General features: G+C 41.4%; 1 protein-coding gene and 1 pseudogene across 1 annotated transcript in view; both read right to left on the bottom strand.

The window, feature by feature from the left end:
• Positions 1 to 540: 540 nt before the first annotated feature.
• The window catches only part of LOC104668565 (protein SSX7-like), a 33,356-nt gene continuing 16,281 nt past the window's right edge, over positions 541 to 17,615 (bottom strand). Inside the window, exons 4-6 of the mRNA XM_030934582.1 lie at positions 16,886 to 17,021; positions 1,412 to 1,492; positions 541 to 638 (exon numbers count right to left, since the gene is read on the bottom strand). Of these exons, the coding sequence (XP_030790442.1) occupies positions 541 to 638; positions 1,412 to 1,492; positions 16,886 to 17,021 (315 nt within the window). The remainder of the gene's footprint in view (positions 639 to 1,411; positions 1,493 to 16,885; positions 17,022 to 17,615) is intronic.
• LOC115898684 lies at positions 4,491 to 4,791 on the bottom strand (annotated as a pseudogene).

Below are 17,615 nucleotides of genomic sequence, written 5' to 3'. Positions count from 1 at the left end.
TGTTCGTGAAAGGTCACCACGTTCTGCTTCTCATCATGGGCATGTGTCACATCCCTGAGGCTGAGGCAAGAAGAGAGAAGGAAAGTAAGTGGCAGTGAGTTCCCGCCGTGTGACAACTCAGTCTCAACTCCTCCTGACCTTTAGCCCCTTCACACTCTGATTCTGCCCTACCTCGGGACCTGCACACACCTTCCACGGTTCCTCGAAGAGAACCATCTGCTCATGCCACAGTGACTTCCTCACCTGGTTTATCCATTCCTAGGCTAGAGGAAGGTGTGGCCCACATCTCAGGGCTGACCTGGGGTTTGGGAGCCCACAGCATCCTGGGTAGGGAGGATCCCTGGATATACAGGGCAGGGAGTTGAAAGCTCCCTGCATGGAAGCATGGGAAATCTCATCATTCAGCCTCAATGCTGTACCCTAGAAAATTATGAGAAGGGAATGATTTGGGGAACAAGTGACAAGATGGGATACCGGTACCGTAACAGAATAGCACATCTGCAGGGATGTGGGGGATGAGCCGAGGGTTCACTTACGGAGTTACTCGTCATCTTCCTCAGGGTCGCTGATCTCTTCATAAATCACCGGCTGCTTTCTCTCACGCAGTCTGTGGGTCCAGGCATGTTTCCCCCTTTTGGATCCTATGATGGAGAAGAGTTGGAAGATGAGGGTTGGGTAGGTTGAAGAGTGTTAGGCTCTCTTTTCTCAAAAACAGGAGATGCCTCCATGCTCCCAAGTGCCCATGGGCCTTCTTTACCCAGTTTTTCACATTCTCTGGCTAGAGAGGCCGAGACCTTAGACCCACACCAATACAGGCCAAATGCCAATTAAAGTTTTAGCTTCTGGCTCCTTCTGTTGTCAGGTTTAGATTCCCAACATCTTCACTTACGGGAACATTCACCCATTCCTCCTTTCATTCTGCACGTATTTGTTAAGGGCACACAGGCATACCTTGTTTTATGGCACCTCATTTTCATAGTGCTTCGTAGATACAGCATTTTTTTTTGTTTTTAGAAATTTTCACCAGTTTTACACTTTTCCATTATTATTATATCTGTTAAGGTGATTTGTGATCAGTGAGCTTTGATGTTATCATTGCAATTGTCTTTGTTGTCTTTTAGTCTTTTAAAATAATTTTTGTTCTTTATTTTTTGGGTACACAGTAGGTGTATATACTTACACAGTATGTGAGATGTTTTGATATGTGCCTGCAATGCGTAATAATCACATGATGGAAAATAGGGTATCCATCCCCTCAACCACTTATTCCTGTGTTACAAACAATCCAATTACACTCTTTTAGTTATTTTTAAATGTACGATTAAGTTATTATTGACTATAGTCATCCTGTTGTGTGTAAATGCTTTGGGGGTACTAGGAACTGCGCCCACAGAAGATGACGAACGTAACCGATCAATGTTGTGTGTGGTCTGACTGCTCCACGGATGAGCTCTTCCCTGCCTCTCTTCCTTTTCTTGGGCCTCCCTATTTCCTGAGACACAGCAATACTGAAATTAGGACAGTGAACAACCCTACAATGACCGCTAAGTGTTCAAATGGAAGGAAGAGTCGCATGTCTCTCACTTTAAATCAGAAGCTAGAAATGGCTAAGCTTAGTGAGGAAGGCATGCTGAAAGCCAAGACAGGCTGAAAGCTCTGCCTCTTGCACCAAACAGCCAAGCCGTGAATGCAAAGGAAAAGTTCTCGAAGGAAATAATAGTATACACTGCAAAGGAAAAGTTTTTGAAGAAAATAATAATACTAATACTCCAGTGAACACAAGAATAAGAAAGCAAAACTGCGTTACTGCTGAAATAGAGAAAGTTTGAGTGGTCAGGAAAGAAGATGAAACCAGCCACAACACTCCCTTAAGCCAGAGTCTAATTCAGAGCAAGACCCAAACTCTCTTCCAGTCCATGAAAGCTGAGAGAGGTGAAGAAGCTACAGAGGAAACGTGTGAAACTAGCAGAGGTTGGTTTGTGAGGTTTAAGGAAAGAAGCCGTCTCCATAACATAAAAGTGCAAGGTGTAGCAGCAAACCCTGATGGAGAAGCTGCAGCAAGTTATCCAGAAGATCTAGCTAAGATCACTGTTGAAGGTGGCTACACTAAACAACAGATGTTCAATATAGATAAAATAGTCTTCTATTGGAAGCTGACGCCATCTAAAACTTTCATAGCTAGAGAAGATTGACTCCAACTTTGAAAGAAGTTCTACTGTGGGTAAAATGCTATCCAATAGCATCACATACTACAGAGATGTGCTTCATGAAAGGGAGAGCTAATCGATGTGGCAAATTTCATTGTCGTCTTCTTTTAAGAAGGCAGGAGAGGGGAGGGGGAGGAGGGGCAGCGGGGAGAGGGAGTGGGGAGCTGCAGGCAGGAAGGAATGGTTTTTTTTTTTTTTTTTTTTTTTATTATACTTTAAGTTCTAGGGTACATGTGCATAACGTGCAGGTTTGTTACATATGTATACTTATGCCATGTTGGGGTGCTGCACCCATCAACTCGTCAGCACCCATCAATTCATCATTTATATCATGTATAACTCCCCAATGCAATCCCTCCCTCCTCCCCCCTCCCCCCTCCCCATGATAGACCCCAGTGTGTGATGTTCCCCTTCCCGAGTCCAAGTGATCTCATTGTTCAGTTCCCACCTATGAGTGAGAACATGCGGTGTTTGGTTTTCTCTTCTTGTGATAGTTTGCTAAGAATGATGGTTTCCAGCTGCATCCATGTCCCTACAAAGGACGCAAACTCATCCTTTTTTATGGCTGCATAGTATTCCATGGTGTATATGTGCCACATTTTCTTAATCCAGTCTGTCACAGATGGACATTTGGGTTGATTCCAAGTCTTTGCTATTGTGAATAGTGCCGCAATAAACATACGTGTACATGTGTCTTTGTAGTAGACTAATTTATAATCCTTTGGGTATATACCCAGTAGTGGGATGGCTGGGTCATATGGTACATCTAGTTCTAGATCCTTGAGGAATTGCCATACTCTTTTCCATAATGGTTGAACTAGTTTACAATCCCACCAACAGTGTAAAAGTGTTCCTATTTCTCCACATCCTCTCCAACACCTGTTGTTTCCTGACTTCTTAATGATTGCCATTCTAACTGGTGTGAGATGGTATCTCATTGTGGTTTTGATTTGCATTTCTCTGATGGCCAGTGATGATGAGCATTTTTTCATGTGTCTGTTGGCTGTATGAATATCTTCTTTTGAGAAATGTCTGTTCATATCCTTTCCCCACTTTTTGATGGGGTTGTTTGTTTTTTTCTCGTATATTTGTTTGAGTTCTTTGTAGATTCTGGATATTAGCCCTTTGTCAGATGAGTAGGTTGCAAAAATTTTCTCCCATTCTGTAGGTTGCCTGTTCACTCTGATGGTAGTTTCTTTTGCTGTGCAAAAGCTCTTTAGTTTAATTAGATCCCATTTGTCAATTTTTGCTTTTGCTGCCGTTGCTTTTGGTGTTTTAGACATGAAGTCCTTGCCCATGCCTATGTCCTGAATGGTACTACCTAGATTTTCTTCTAGGGTTTTTATGGTATTAGGTCTAACATTTAAGTCTCTAATCCATCTTGAATTAATCTTCGTATAAGGGGTAAGGAAAGGATCCAGTTTCAGCTTTCTACTTATGGCTAGCCAATTTTCCCAGCACCATTTATTAAATAGGGAATCCTTTCCCCATTTCTTGTTTCTCTCAGGTTTGTCAAAGATCAGATGGCTGTAGATGTGCGGTATTATTTCTGAGGACTCTGTTCTGTTCCATTGGTCTATATCTCTGTTTTGGTACCAGTACCATGCTGTTTTGGTTACTGTAGCCTTGTAGTATAGTTTGAAGTCAGGTAGCGTGACGCCTCCAGCTTTGTCCTTTCCCCATCGTCTCAGCCCAAAATCTCCTTAAGCTGATAAGCAACTTCAGCAAAGTCTCAGGATACAAAATTAATGTGCAAAAGTCACAAGCATTCTTATACACCAGCAACAGACAAGCAGAGAGCCAAATCAGGAATGAACTTCCATTCACAATTGCTTCAAAGAGAATCAAATACCTAGGAATCCAGCTTACAAGGGATGTAAAGGACCTCTTCAAGGAGAACTACAAACCACTGCTCAGTGAAATCAAAGAGGACACAAACAAATGGAAGAACATACCATGCTCATGGATAGGAAGAATCAATATCGTGAAAATGGCCATACTCCCCAAGGTTATTTATAGATTCAATGCCATCCCCATCAAGCTACCAATGAGTTTCTTCACAGAATTGGAAAAAACTGCTTTAAAGTTCATATGGAACCAAAAAAGAGCCCGCATTGCCAAGACAATCCTAAGTCAAAAGGAATGGTTTTATTACTACCTGAAGGCAGGGCCTGCATGAGGTGGTGGGTGTGCTGGGCCCAGGGGACGTGTGGGCTGTGAGGAGTCGGTGATGGTGAGGCTGAAAGGAAAGGGGGTGACTTCGAAACCAGGCCCAAGGGATCCTCAGATCCGCTTCTTGGAATGGGCAGCCTTGAGAAAAGAGTCATGGTAAGCCACAGTCATGCCATTCATCAGATGCAGAAATTCTTGGAAATCTAGCTGCCCATCACTAGTGAGGTCCAGTTTCTTCATCATGTGATCAAGGACACTGGGGCCCTCTGGTTCTTTGTGAAGGCATCCAGTTCTCTGTTCATGAAGTTTGGGAACTCCATCTTGGAGCACATACTATTATAACCATCCTTTCCAGTCTATTTCTGGAAAACAGCAATCAGGGACTCTCTGTAGGCCTGGAGATTTTTGCCATGTTGGAGTTGAATGAGTCATCAAGAGCAGGTTTTTACTGGACCTGTGTAAATAACCATATTGCCATAAGAATGTTTACAAATAGTTTCTGAATTCTGGAAGAATGGAGCAGAAAGAAAAAGCAAACCTTTCCATCTTAGTTCACAAAAGTATACTTTACCAAATTGTTATAAACTATAGATAGTTTAGCAGAGAAAATTTTTTCTTTTTTTCATTTTTTTTTGAGAAAGGGTTATGCCCTGTTGCACAGGCTGGAGTGCAGTGGTGCAAACACGGCTCCCTGCAACCTCTGCCTCCTGGCTCAAGTGATCCTCCCACCTCGGCCTCCCAAGTAGCTGGGACCACAGGTGCACACCACCATGCCCAGCTAATTGTTTTTTTTTGTTTGTTTTTTTGTTTTTTTTTTTTTTTTTTTTTTTTTTTTTGAGACAAGCTTTTGCCATGTTGCCCAGGCTGGTCTTGAATTCCTGGGCTCAAGCAATCCTCCTGCCTTGGCTTCCAAAGTGAGTCACCACATCCCACCAGAAAATTTTATTAAATGTGGAAAACCAAACATTTAAGTAAAAAACAAAGCTTTTTTTTCCTTAATTTCTTTTAGAAACCAGGTCTCCTATGTTGCCCAGGTTTGTCTTGAAGTCCTGCACTCAATGGATCCTCCTGTCTCAGCCTGAGAATGCTGGGATTACAGGTGTGAGCCACTGTGCCAGGCCCAAGAATAAATAAAGTTTTAAATAGAGCTCATAAAAACATTATCAGTTATTTAGCCTCATGTAATTTTGTTCTGCTTGATCTTGATGATCAGTTGCATGAAACCATCAGTTTTCATTAGAGTTTAGAAAAATTATTTAGTTCATTGATCTGAAAGTTATTACAAATCTATATTCAATAGTACTTGTTAAAATGTTTTTTTATGAATCTGATTCTGGATGCCTTTAGAGAAGAATCAGCACTGTAGAAGATAAAGCTTAGAATAGTAATGATTAAGATCTGATGAAAGGTCCACAATTGAGAAAAAGTTCAGTTATTTCTATTATATAGAACATTTTAAGATAACCAGAATCATGACTGATAGCGTCACACCAGGACCATCAGAACTCTGTAAAATTTATGTGATCTTCAGAACATTAACATCAATAACATATCTATATAGATGTAAACAGCAATTAGTGTTTTTTTTTAATTTGACATTGCTTTTCATATAGTCTAACGTATCAAATAAGCCTAGTGAGAGACACATTCTTTGAGGCTCTCCAGGGGACTCACTGATAAATCTCAAAGTCAATTTCAGGTTAAAAAGACTTAAATTAGAATATGATTAGTTTGTTCGACAGCAATAGACAAATTAAAAAAGAATTGTATTTTGGGGAAGTTTGTCAAAGATGTTAAAAGGCTCAAAACACTTGTTCAAAACAGGATCGCGGGTCACTGTGGAAATAAGTCTCTCATTTAACCAGAGTGATAGTCAACAGACTTCAAAAGCAATACAGAAAGTTACACGGACTTAAAAACTTAACCCTTTCTAAGCTCAGTTTTCCTAAGTTAAAAGAAACCTAATTAGTAGGCCGGACGCGTTGGCTCATGCCTGGAATCCCAGCACTTTGGGAGGCTGAGGCGGATGGATCACTTGAGGCCAGAAGTTCAAGACCAGGCTGAGCAATATGGCAAAACCCCTTTTCTTTTCTTTTTTTTTTTTTTTTTTTTTTTTATTATACTTTAAGTTCTAGGGTACATGTGCATAACGTGCAGGTTTGTTACATATGTATACTTATGCCATGTTGGTGTGCTGCACCCATCAACTCGTCAGCACCCATGAATTCATCATTTATATCTTGTATAACTCCCCAATGCAAGCCCTCCCTCCTCCCCCCTCCCCCCTCCCCATGATAGGCTAATATCCAGAATCTACAAAGAACTCAAACAAATATACGAGAAAAAAACAAACAACCCCATCAAAAAGTGGGGAAAGGATATGAACAGACATTTCTCAAAAGAAGATATTCATACAGCAAAACCCCTTTTCTACTAAAAGGACAAAAAATTAGCTGGGCGTGGTGGCCCGCACCTGTGGTCCCAGCTAGTGGAGGCTGAAGAGTTGCCTGAACCCGGAAGATGGAGGTTACAGTGACCTGAGATCCTGCCCATTGCACTCCAACCTGGGCAACAGAGAGAGACTCCATCTCAAAACAAAAACAAAACAAAACAAAACTCTAGGAACAACAGAAAGGAATGCCAGGGCTAAGATAAAGGATTATGTGCGGTATTATTTCTGAGGACTCTGTTCTGTTCCATTGGTCTATATCTCTGTTTTGGTACCAGTACCATGCTGTTTTGGTTACTGTAGCCTTGTAGTATAGTTTGAAGTCAGGTAGCATGACGCCTCCAGCTTTGTCCTTTTGACTTAGGATTGTCTTGGCAATGCGGGCTCTTTTTTGGTTCCATATGAACTTTAAAGCAGTTTTTTCCAATTCTGTGAAGAAACTCATTGGTAGCTTGATGGGGATGGCATTGAATCTATAAATAACCTTGGGGAGTATGGCCATTTTCACGATATTGATTCTTCCTATCCATGAGCATGGTGTGTTCTTCCATTTGTTTGTGTCCTCTTTTATTTCACTGAGCAGTGGTTTGTAGTTCTCCTTGAAGAGGTCCTTTACATCCCTTGTAAGCTGGATTCCTAGGTATTTTATTCTCTTTGAAGCAATTGTGAATGGAAGTTCATTCCTGATTTGGCTCTCTGCTTGTCTGTTACTGGTGTATAAGAATGCTTGTGATTTTTGCACATTAATTTTGTATCCTGAGACTTTGCTGAAGTTGCTTATCAGCTTAAGGAGATTTTGGGCTGAGACGATGGGGTTTTCTAAATATACAATCATGTCATCTGCAAACAGGGACAATTTGACTTCTTCTTTTCCTAACTGGATACCCTTGATTTCTTTCTCTTGCCTGATTGCCCTAGCCAGAACTTCCAACACTATGTTGAATAGGAGTGGTGAGAGAGGGCATCCCTGTCTTGTGCCAGTTTTCAAAGGGAATTTTTCCAGTTTTTGCCTATTCAGTATGATATTAGCTGTGGGTTTGTCATAAATAGCTCTTATTATTTTGAGGTACGTTCCATCAATACCGAATTTATTGAGCGTTTTTAGCATGAAGGGCTGTTGAATTTTGTCAAAAGCCTTTTCTGCATCTATTGAGACAATCATGTGGTTCTTGTCTTTGGTTCTGTTTATATGCTGGATTATGTTTATTGATTTGCGAATGTTGAACCAGCCTTGCATCCCAGGGATGAAGCCCACTTGATCATGGTGGATAAGCTTTTTGATGTGCTGCTGAATCCGGTTTGCCAGTATTTTATTGAGAATTTTTGCATCAATGTTCATCAGGGATATTGGTCTAAAATTCTCTTTTTTTGTTGTGTCTCTGCCAGGCTTTGGTATCAGGATGATGTTGGCCTCATAAAATGAGTTAGGGAGGATTCCCTCTTTTTCTATTGATTGGAATAGTTTCAGAAGGAATGGTACCAGCTCCTCCTTGTACCTCTGGTAGAATTCAGCTGTGAATCCATCTGGTCCTGGACTTTTTTTGGTGGGTACCGCACATCTACAGCCATCTGATCTTTGACAAACCTGAGAGAAACAAGAAATGGGGAAAGGATTCCCTATTGAATAAATGGTGCTGGGAAAATTGGCTAGCCATAAGTAGAAAGCTGAAACTGGATCCTTTCCTTACCCCTTATATGAAGATTAATTCAAGATGGATTAGAGACTTAAATGTTAGACCTAATACCATAAAAACCCTAGAAGAAAACCTAGGTAGTACCATTCAGGACATAGGCATGGGCAAGGACTTCATGTCTAAAACACCAAAAGCAACGGCAGCAAAAGCAAAAATTGACAAATGGGATCTAATTAAACTAAAGAGCTTTTGCACAGCAAAAGAAACTACCATCAGAGTGAACAGGCAACCTACAGAATGGGAGAAAATTTTTGCAACCTACTCATCTGACAAAGGGCTAATATCCAGAATCTACAAAGAACTCAAACAAATATACGAGAAAAAAACAAACAACCCCATCAAAAAGTGGGCAAAGGATATGAACAGACATTTCTCAAAAGAAGATATTCATACAGCCAACAGACACATGAAAAAATGCTCATCGTCACTCGCCATCAGAGAAATGCAAATCAAAACCACAATGAGATACCATCTCACACCAGTTAGAATGGCAATCATTAAGAAGTCAGGAAACAACAGGTGTTGGAGAGGATGTGGAGAAATAGGAACACTTTTACACTGTTGGTGGGATTGTAAACTAGTTCAACCATTATGGAAAACAGTATGGCAATTCCTCAAGGATCTAGAACTAGATGTACCATATGACCCAGCCATCCCACTACTGGGTATATACCCAAAGGATTATAAATTATTCTACTACAAAGACACATGTACACGTATGTTTATTGCGGCACTATTCACAATAGCAAAGACTTGGAATCAACCCAAATGTCCATCTGTGACAGACTGGATTAAGAAAATGTGGCACATATACACCATGGAATACTATGCAGCCATAAAAAAGGATGAGTTTGCGTCCTTTGTAGGGACATGGATGCAGCTGGAAACCATCATTCTTAGCAAACTATCACAAGAACAGAAAACCAAACACCGCATGTTCTCACTCATAGGTGGGAACTGAACAATGAGATCACTTGGACTCGGGAAGGGGAACATCACGCACTGGGGCCTATCATGGGGAGGGGGGCGGGGGGAGGAGGGAGGGATTGCATTGGGGAGTTATACATGATATAAATGATGAATTGATGGGTGCTGACGAGTTGATGGGTGCAGCACACCAACATGGCATAAGTATACATATGTAACAAACCTGCACGTTATGCACATGTACCCTAGAACTTAAAGTATAATAAAAAAAAAAAAAAAAAAAAAAAAAAAAAAAAAAAAAAAAAAAGGATTATGGAGACCCAAGTTCTCATTTGCAGAGGAAGCCTTCGGGTACTAGGCTACAGAGAGAATAGGTTGTAACATGTTTCTTATCAGACTTCAAGTCTGTGGTTATGTTGATGCCAGAGAGGTATAATGAGGCATGTCTGACCCTCATTTCTTGTCATGGCCTGAAACTGTCTCTCAGGTTAAATTTTAAAAGAGCCCTGACTGAGGAGGAAGTCCATTCAGATAGTTGTGGGGTGGCAGGGTTAGGATTTTATTTTTGATTTACAAGTCCTATAAGATAAAAGTGCATAAATTTTAAGGAACAATTGTCGTGCCTGATGTATGGACCACGCAAAAAGTTCACCAAACTGTCCAATGCCGTAACCAGAGACATTTGAACGACAAATCAGGGTGAGGGGATGATGTTTCCACACTGTAGACAGCTTTTCCCAAGACGTCGGAATGAGTCTTCATATCATAATGGGGCTCTTACCCCCTTAATGTCTACATTTTTATTTGACAGAACCTGACCCCCAAATCCTATAATTCACCTAGTGGTCCCTTTTATAGAGTTGGCACTCTGCTTTAATTGAACCAGTCCTAAAATGCCACTCAAAGACTATAAGAGGCCTCATTCAATTCCCCCATAGGTTTTTGATTTGTTTAGCTGGTGGTCCTTAGGCTTGGGATCTTGTTTCAAAACCATTGTACAAATTAAATTTATTATACTATTGCTAATTATAGCTGGGTGCGGTGGCTCACGCCTGTAATCCCAGCACTTTGGGGTGCCAAGGTGGGCAGATCACTTGACGTCATGAGTTCTAGACCAGCCTGGGCAACATGGTGAAACCCTGTCTCTACTGAAAATAAAAAAATTAGCTGGGCATGGTCGTGAGCACCTGTAATTCCAGCTGCTTAAGAGGCTGAGGCAGGAGAATTGCTTGAATCCGGGAGATGTAGGTTGCAGTGAGCCAGGATCACGCCACTGCACTTCATCCTGGGCAACAGAGCAAGAATCCATCTGAATAAAATAAATAAAATAAAATAAAGAAAAATAAAATAAAATAAAGCAAAACAATTGTTAATTATTTTTGAATTATGATCTTTGAGCTCTGTTCTTGTTGCCTGTTCAATATTTGTTAAGCCAGTTCTCCCAACAAGATAATGTTAGCCCAGGGCGTCAAGAAGATTGCTAATACGGATGGCACTAACTAGATGAAACTTGATGCTGAACTCTAGATAAATCTCCCTGAATATTTTTTTTCTGACCTCTTTGTGGCTCAAATGTGGCCTATGTCCCTGATATCGACTCCCTTACCTTTCCTTTGACATGGGACAAAGACAACCGGTCCAGGTCCATCCTGGCATGGAGTGACAATGAAGCCTCACTTTAAGATGGCTGATCAGTGAGTTTTCAAAGAAAGATGTTGATCAAAAGGGGGAATGTGAAAGCTGATTGTGCGAATGAACCAACTTCTCCAGGGCCAATGAGCCTCATTTCAAAACAATATGTAACATTTTTCTTTCTAATAAAACTTCCAACTTCTGCTTCTTCGTTGCACATGCTGAAGACCACCCTAGTCCCTGTGTATGCCCTGAATTGCAATTTTGTGATTCCCAAATAGAGCATTTGATTTAGGGATTTCTCTCTATAATTTATTTTGACTTTCACACAATTAACCAGTATGATGTGTTGAATGGTTGCCCCGCCCCCTGGCAAGGTGCATATTATACTGAATTTAAAAATTCACTCTAGACTGAGCATGGTGGCTCACGTCTGTAATCCTAACACTTTGGGATGCTGAGGTGGGCGGATCACGTGGGGTGAGGAGTTCAAGACCAGCCTGACTAATACGATGAAGCCCCATCTCTGCAAAAAATACAAAATTAGCTGGGCCTGGTGCGCATGCTTGTAATCCCAGTTACTTGGGAGACTGAGGCAGTAGAATCGCTTGAACTCAGGAGACAGAGGTTACAGTGAGCCGAGATCCCACCATTGCACTCCAGCCAGGGCAATGAGAGTGAAACTCTGTCCCGAAAAAAAAAGAAATCATTCTATTATAATCCTGATAATTGCTTTGCTTTGCATCTTACTGTGGACTTGCTGGCAATCTAGGTGGCTATAAACTACCCAGAGAAAGACAGAAATAGCAGCGGTGATAATTAGAAAATTGTATTGTTACTATAAAAAAATAACAAAAGGGGGAAATTGTAAGGGTAACTAAACATAAAATTGAATTTTTCCTGTTGCCAAAACTGCAAGAAGATACCTTTCCCCATTTCACGCTCCCTAGAGCATTTCCTCGAGAAAATTTCTATTTGTAAGTTCTTCCTTTGATCTGTAAGCCTCTGGCCACCCTAGAACCCAGGAATGCGTTGAACTTGAACTCCAGGCCTCAAGTGATCCTCCAGCCTCAGCCTCCCAAAGTGTTGGGATTACAGGCATGAGCCACCACACTTGTACCCTAGGAATGTCTATCTTCAGGGCCTTGGAGCCATCTCTTTGAAATGTGAACGTTGAGGAAGATGATGTCCCTGTCTCCCTGTCACCAGGGGAGTTTAGCCTAGGTGCCTTGCTCCAAGCTGTAAGCACCTGCTTGTCATAGAGATATGAGTTTTATTTTTCTTTCAGATAAGGCAATTAACTAATGCAGATGGGTACTCCAATTACTTGGTGAACTTAGGACTTGCCTGGGAGTATTTAGTTTTCACCCCTGGCTGCTGCTCTACAAGCAGGTCAGTTAGCTACATATCCAGACTTTCTGTTTTCTGCTACCATTTTTTATTGTTTCTTTGTTTGGCTTTTGTTTGTTTGTTTTTGAGAGGGAGTCTCCCTCTGTTGCCCAGGCTGGAGTGCAGTGATGCGATCTCGGCTCATTGCAGCCTCTGCCTCCCTGGTTCAAGCAATACTCCTACCTCAGCCCATGGAGTAGCTGGGATTACAAGCACGGGCCACCATGCCAGGCTAAATTTGGACTTTTAGTGGAGATGGGATTTCACCATGCTCACCAGGCTAGTCTCAAACTCCTGACCTCATGATCCACCTGCCTTGGCCTCCCAAAGTGCTGGGATTACAGGCATGAGCCACCACACCTGGCCTCTGCTACCACTTTTGGATTGTATGAAACACTACACTTCAAAGTGTGGGATCTGGCTCCCCAGACAGCTGCCAAAAGGGGCAGATGATGCAATCTAAAAGTGTGGAGGAGTTTGTGCCTGTGGGTAGATTTTGACCAATAAGAAAAAGAACCAGGAGTGAGAGCCAGGTACATAAATTCCCTCTCCTCTCCTCCTGCCATGCACCGTTCCAAGCATGGTTTCTCAGTATAGTCTGTCTAGAGGTATCCTATATGGCCCAAAGCCTGTTTTCTTGGGAACCTGAGCTAAAACAATGGGAATTCACATGCCTGAAGACAGTGTTAAGTGTTGTGGAGGACCCAGATCTGGGCAGAGGAAAATTACCCCAATAAGGAAATGGATAATTTGAGGTTTTGGAATAGAGGGAAAGACTAGAAGAACCAGTAGTAGAATAGCTTATAGGTAATATTTTTGGAGAAAAGGCAGTTTTGGTGATTTCTGCAGTGAACTGCTCAGCTCTGTAAAATATATACTTCCTTTCTTTCCATCAGTCTCCCCTATGACATCTTCCATAAATTATCCTTTTATCACTATCTATTGCCTGTGAAGTGAATTTTCTTTTTTTCTTTTTCTTTTTTATTTAGACATACTCTCTGTCACCCGGGCTAGAGAGTGCAGTGGCACGATCTCGACTCACTGCAATCTCCGCCTCCCGAGTTCAAGTGATCCTCCCGCCTCAGCTGCCCTAATAGCTGGGACTACAGGTGCGTGCCAATGCCCGGCTAATTTTTTTTTTTTTTTTTTTTTTTTTGTATTTTTAGTAGAAATGGGGTTTCACCATCTTGGCCAGGCTGGTCTCGAACTCCTGACCTCAGGTGATCCACACCCCTAGGTCTCCCAAAGTGCTGGGATTACAGATGTGAGTCACCACACAGAGCCTGTCAGTTTTCTTTTGGAGAATAAAACAGATTGAGTCTTGTGCCAAAATGCAGGGGAAGCTGCACCCAGACAGGTAACAATATAGTATATAAAATAATAGGGCTTCTACATACCAATTACAACCATTTAGAAAACCAAATTGAGAAAAATTACACTTACATAGTGACAAAAATACATAAAATATCTAAAACCAGATGGTTGGAGCAAGATGACAGATAGATCCCATGCCCCACTCAACATTCTATTGAACTGGGAAGAAATGTTTTCAAGGGTCAATTCTTAACAGTAGAGGAAAATAGGAAAACAGGTCAGTGGTCCACCAGAAATATTGAGGCATTCTTGGGAGATAGAGTAGATGGGATCAGACTGATAGATAAACTCAAGGAGACAAGACCACAGCTCAAATCACTGTAGGCAAGAGATGCTGTTTGGTTTTTGAGACAGAAACTTACTCTGTCGCCCAGGCTGGAGTGTGGTGGTGTGATATCAGCTCACTGCAGCATCTGTCTCCCAGGTTCAAGGGATTCTCCTGCTTCAGCCCCTGCACTAACTGGGATTCGCAGGCTCCAGCCACCATAGCCAGCTAATTTTTGTATTTTTAGTAGAGATGGGGGTTTCACCATGTAGGCCAGGCTGGTCTCGAAGTCCTGACCTCGAGTGATCTGCTTGCCTCAGCCGCCCAAAGTGCTGGGATTACAGCATAATTCACTGTTTTTAATGAGTCATTGTCTTTGTTGTTTTTTAGGCTTTTAATTTTTGTTTTTTGTTTCTGTGGGTCCACAGTAAGTGTATATTCTTATGGGGTACGTGAGATGCTTTGATACAGGCATGCCATGCGTAATAATCACATCATGGAAAATAGGGTCTCCATCCCCTCAACCATTTATCCTTGTGTTACAAACAATCCATTTACACTCTTTTAGTTTTTTTTAAATGTACAATTAAGTTATTATTGCCTATAATCACCCTGTTGTGTGTAATTGTTTGGGGGGTACCAGGAACTGCACCCATAGACGATGACAAACTTAATCAATGAATGTTGTGTGTGTTCTGACTGCTCCACTGATGAGCTCTTCTCTTCTCTCTTCCTTTTCTTGGGCCTCCATATTTCCTGAGACACAGCAACACTGAAATTAGGACAATAAACAACCCTACAGTGGCCGCCAAGTGTTCAATTGAAAGGAAGAGTCGCATGTCTCTCACATTAAATCAGAAGCTAGAAATGGCTAAGCTGAGTGAGGAAGGCATGCTGAAAGCCAAGACAGGCTGAAAGCTCGGCCTCTTGCACCAAATAGCCAAGCTGTGTAAGCAAAGGAAAAGTTCTTGAAGGAAATAATAGTATATACTGCAAAGGAAAAGTTTTTGAAGGAAACACTAATACTAATACTCCAGTGAACAGAAGAATAAGAAAGCAAAACAGCCTTACTGCTGAAATAGAGAAAGTTTGAGTGGTCAGGATAGAACATGAAACCAGCCACAACATTCCCTTAAGCCAAAGTCTAATTCAGAGCAACACCCGAACTCTCTTCAAGTCCATGAAAGCTTGAGAGAGGTGAAGAAGCTGCAGGAGAAACGTGTGAAGCTACCAGAGGTTGGTTTGTGAGGTTTAAGGAAAGAAGCCGTCTCCATAACATAAAAGTGCAAGGAGAAGCCTGATGGAGAAGCTGTAGCAAGTTATCCAGAAGATCTAGCTAAGATCATTGATAAAGGTGGCTACACTAAACAACAGATTTTCAATATAGATAAAATAGCCTTCTATTGGAAGGTGATGCCATCTAAACCTTTCACAGCTAGAGAGGATTGACTCTAACTTTGAAAGAAGTTCTACTGTGGATAAAATGCTATCCAATAGCATCACATACTACAGAGAAATCTTTCATGAAAGGGAGAGCTAATTGATGTCGCAAATTTCATTGTTGTCTTCTTTTAAGAAACTGCCACAGCCACTCCACCCTTCAGCAACCACCACCTTGATCAGCCAGCAGCCATCAACACCAAGGCAAGACCCTCCACCAGAAAAAAGAGCATGACTCCCTGAAAGCTCAGAAGTTTGCTAGCATTTTTTTGAGGTGCTTCTACGTTTTATTTTAGTTCCCTCTTACAGTAAAATAGCATCTGGAGATGGTATTAAGACAGCTTAATATTGGAATAATTTAATCTTTGAAGGTCATGTTGTAGGAATGGCCAAGGGAAGTAAATAACATGTGATGTAAACACTTTTCTATGATACAGAGAGTAACGTAGCATAACTCCATCACTAAAAAACAGTATAGCAATTTTGGGTAATAGCCTGGTGTGACATGAGGGCCCTGTCATTTATTTTTTTATTTTTATTCATTTTTTATTTTATTATTATACTTTAAGTTCTAGGGTACATGCGCATAATGTGCAGGTTTGTTACACATGTATACTTGTGCCATGTTGGTGTGCTGCACCCATCAACTCGTCACCACCCATCAATTCGTCATTTATATCAGGTATAACTCCCAATGCAATCCCTCCCCCCTCCCCCCTCCCCATGATAGGCCCTGGTGTGTGATGTTGTTAGCATTTTTAAACAATGAATTATTTTAAAATTAAGGTATGTATATTTTTAGACATAACGCTATTGCACATTTAGGAGACTACAGTATAGTGTAAACATAATGTTTTTATGCACTGTGAAACCAAACAAAAAAAAAGTGTGAGACTCTCTTTATTGCAGTGGTCTGGAACTGAACCTGCAATATCTCTGAAGTACACCTGTATTGGGTATCAGGCATTGAGCTGAGTAAGATATGATCCCAGGTTATCAAAGATAGAATTGCTTGAGCACATTTCATGTCATCAGGCTTCTAGATTTAATTTAATGCCTCCAAACAATCTATGAACTGTGATTCTTTATTTCCATCTTATGGACTAGGAATCTGGAATTGAGAAAATTTGGAAGACTTGACCCAAGTTTTTTATATGGATGACAACTCCAGTCTGTGTCTCTGGAAGTCATGTCTAACATCTCATCTGGAGCTGGGCAAGCTCCTCAGCCCAGCCTGGACCCAGGCTTGTCTGGGATCCATGCCACACACTCAGTTCCCTCACCTGAACATAGCCAGGGAAGCCAGAGGGGTTGTTCCCGATTTGTTTCCTTTTACCAGGTGTCTTGTTAATCTTCTCAGAGGTACTTGGTTTTCCTGGGGGGCAAAGCTGTTTCCCATCATTTTGTGGGCCAGATGCTTCTGACATTCCCTTCGAATCATTTCCTTCCTCTGCTGGCTTCTTGGGCACGATCTTTATAATGTGAAGGTCACAGATGAACAGTATCAGTGAAATTTCTATAGTGCTTTAGAGCTTACAAAGAATCTTCACATGCATTATCTTAGTCAATGTTCTCAACAATGCTGGAAGAGTTACACATGTCTAAATGAAGAGAAACCTGGGAGGTTAGAAGGGAAAGGAATGCCCTAAGTGAATAGGGTTTCCCGGTTTATCTTCACACTCTTTTAAGACTGACATTCTTGCAAACAGCAAAAATCTCCATGTAATTGAGAGTTTTGTATACAGAAGATTTGGAGAAGAATAGCATTCTAAGAATTCACAAGGTCTACAAAGGGAAGATGTTCTGTAAAATACAAGGGATCCCATATAAGCTTGTAGACAGCTGCTGGGAGAGTAAATGTAAAAACATAGGGAGGTGACAAAACACTGCTGCGAAAGATGGTGTGGGGAGACGAATACAGGGAAGGGAGAGGTAAATAAATGGTTTGTTGAAATTAATCTAGACAGCAAAGAAAGCAGTACCAGATATGGCACCAACATTGAATGTGGAATTACCTGAGGTGGTACTCATAACAATTCTGGTTGCACTGGGATGTGTCACTGACC

The sequence above is a fragment of the Rhinopithecus roxellana genome, chromosome 7, assembly GCF_007565055.1.
Source record: "Rhinopithecus roxellana isolate Shanxi Qingling chromosome 7, ASM756505v1, whole genome shotgun sequence".
NCBI lineage: Eukaryota > Metazoa > Chordata > Mammalia > Primates > Cercopithecidae > Rhinopithecus > Rhinopithecus roxellana.
Note: the sequence above shows the minus strand (reverse complement) of the source record. Positions and strands in the feature narration are given on the sequence as shown.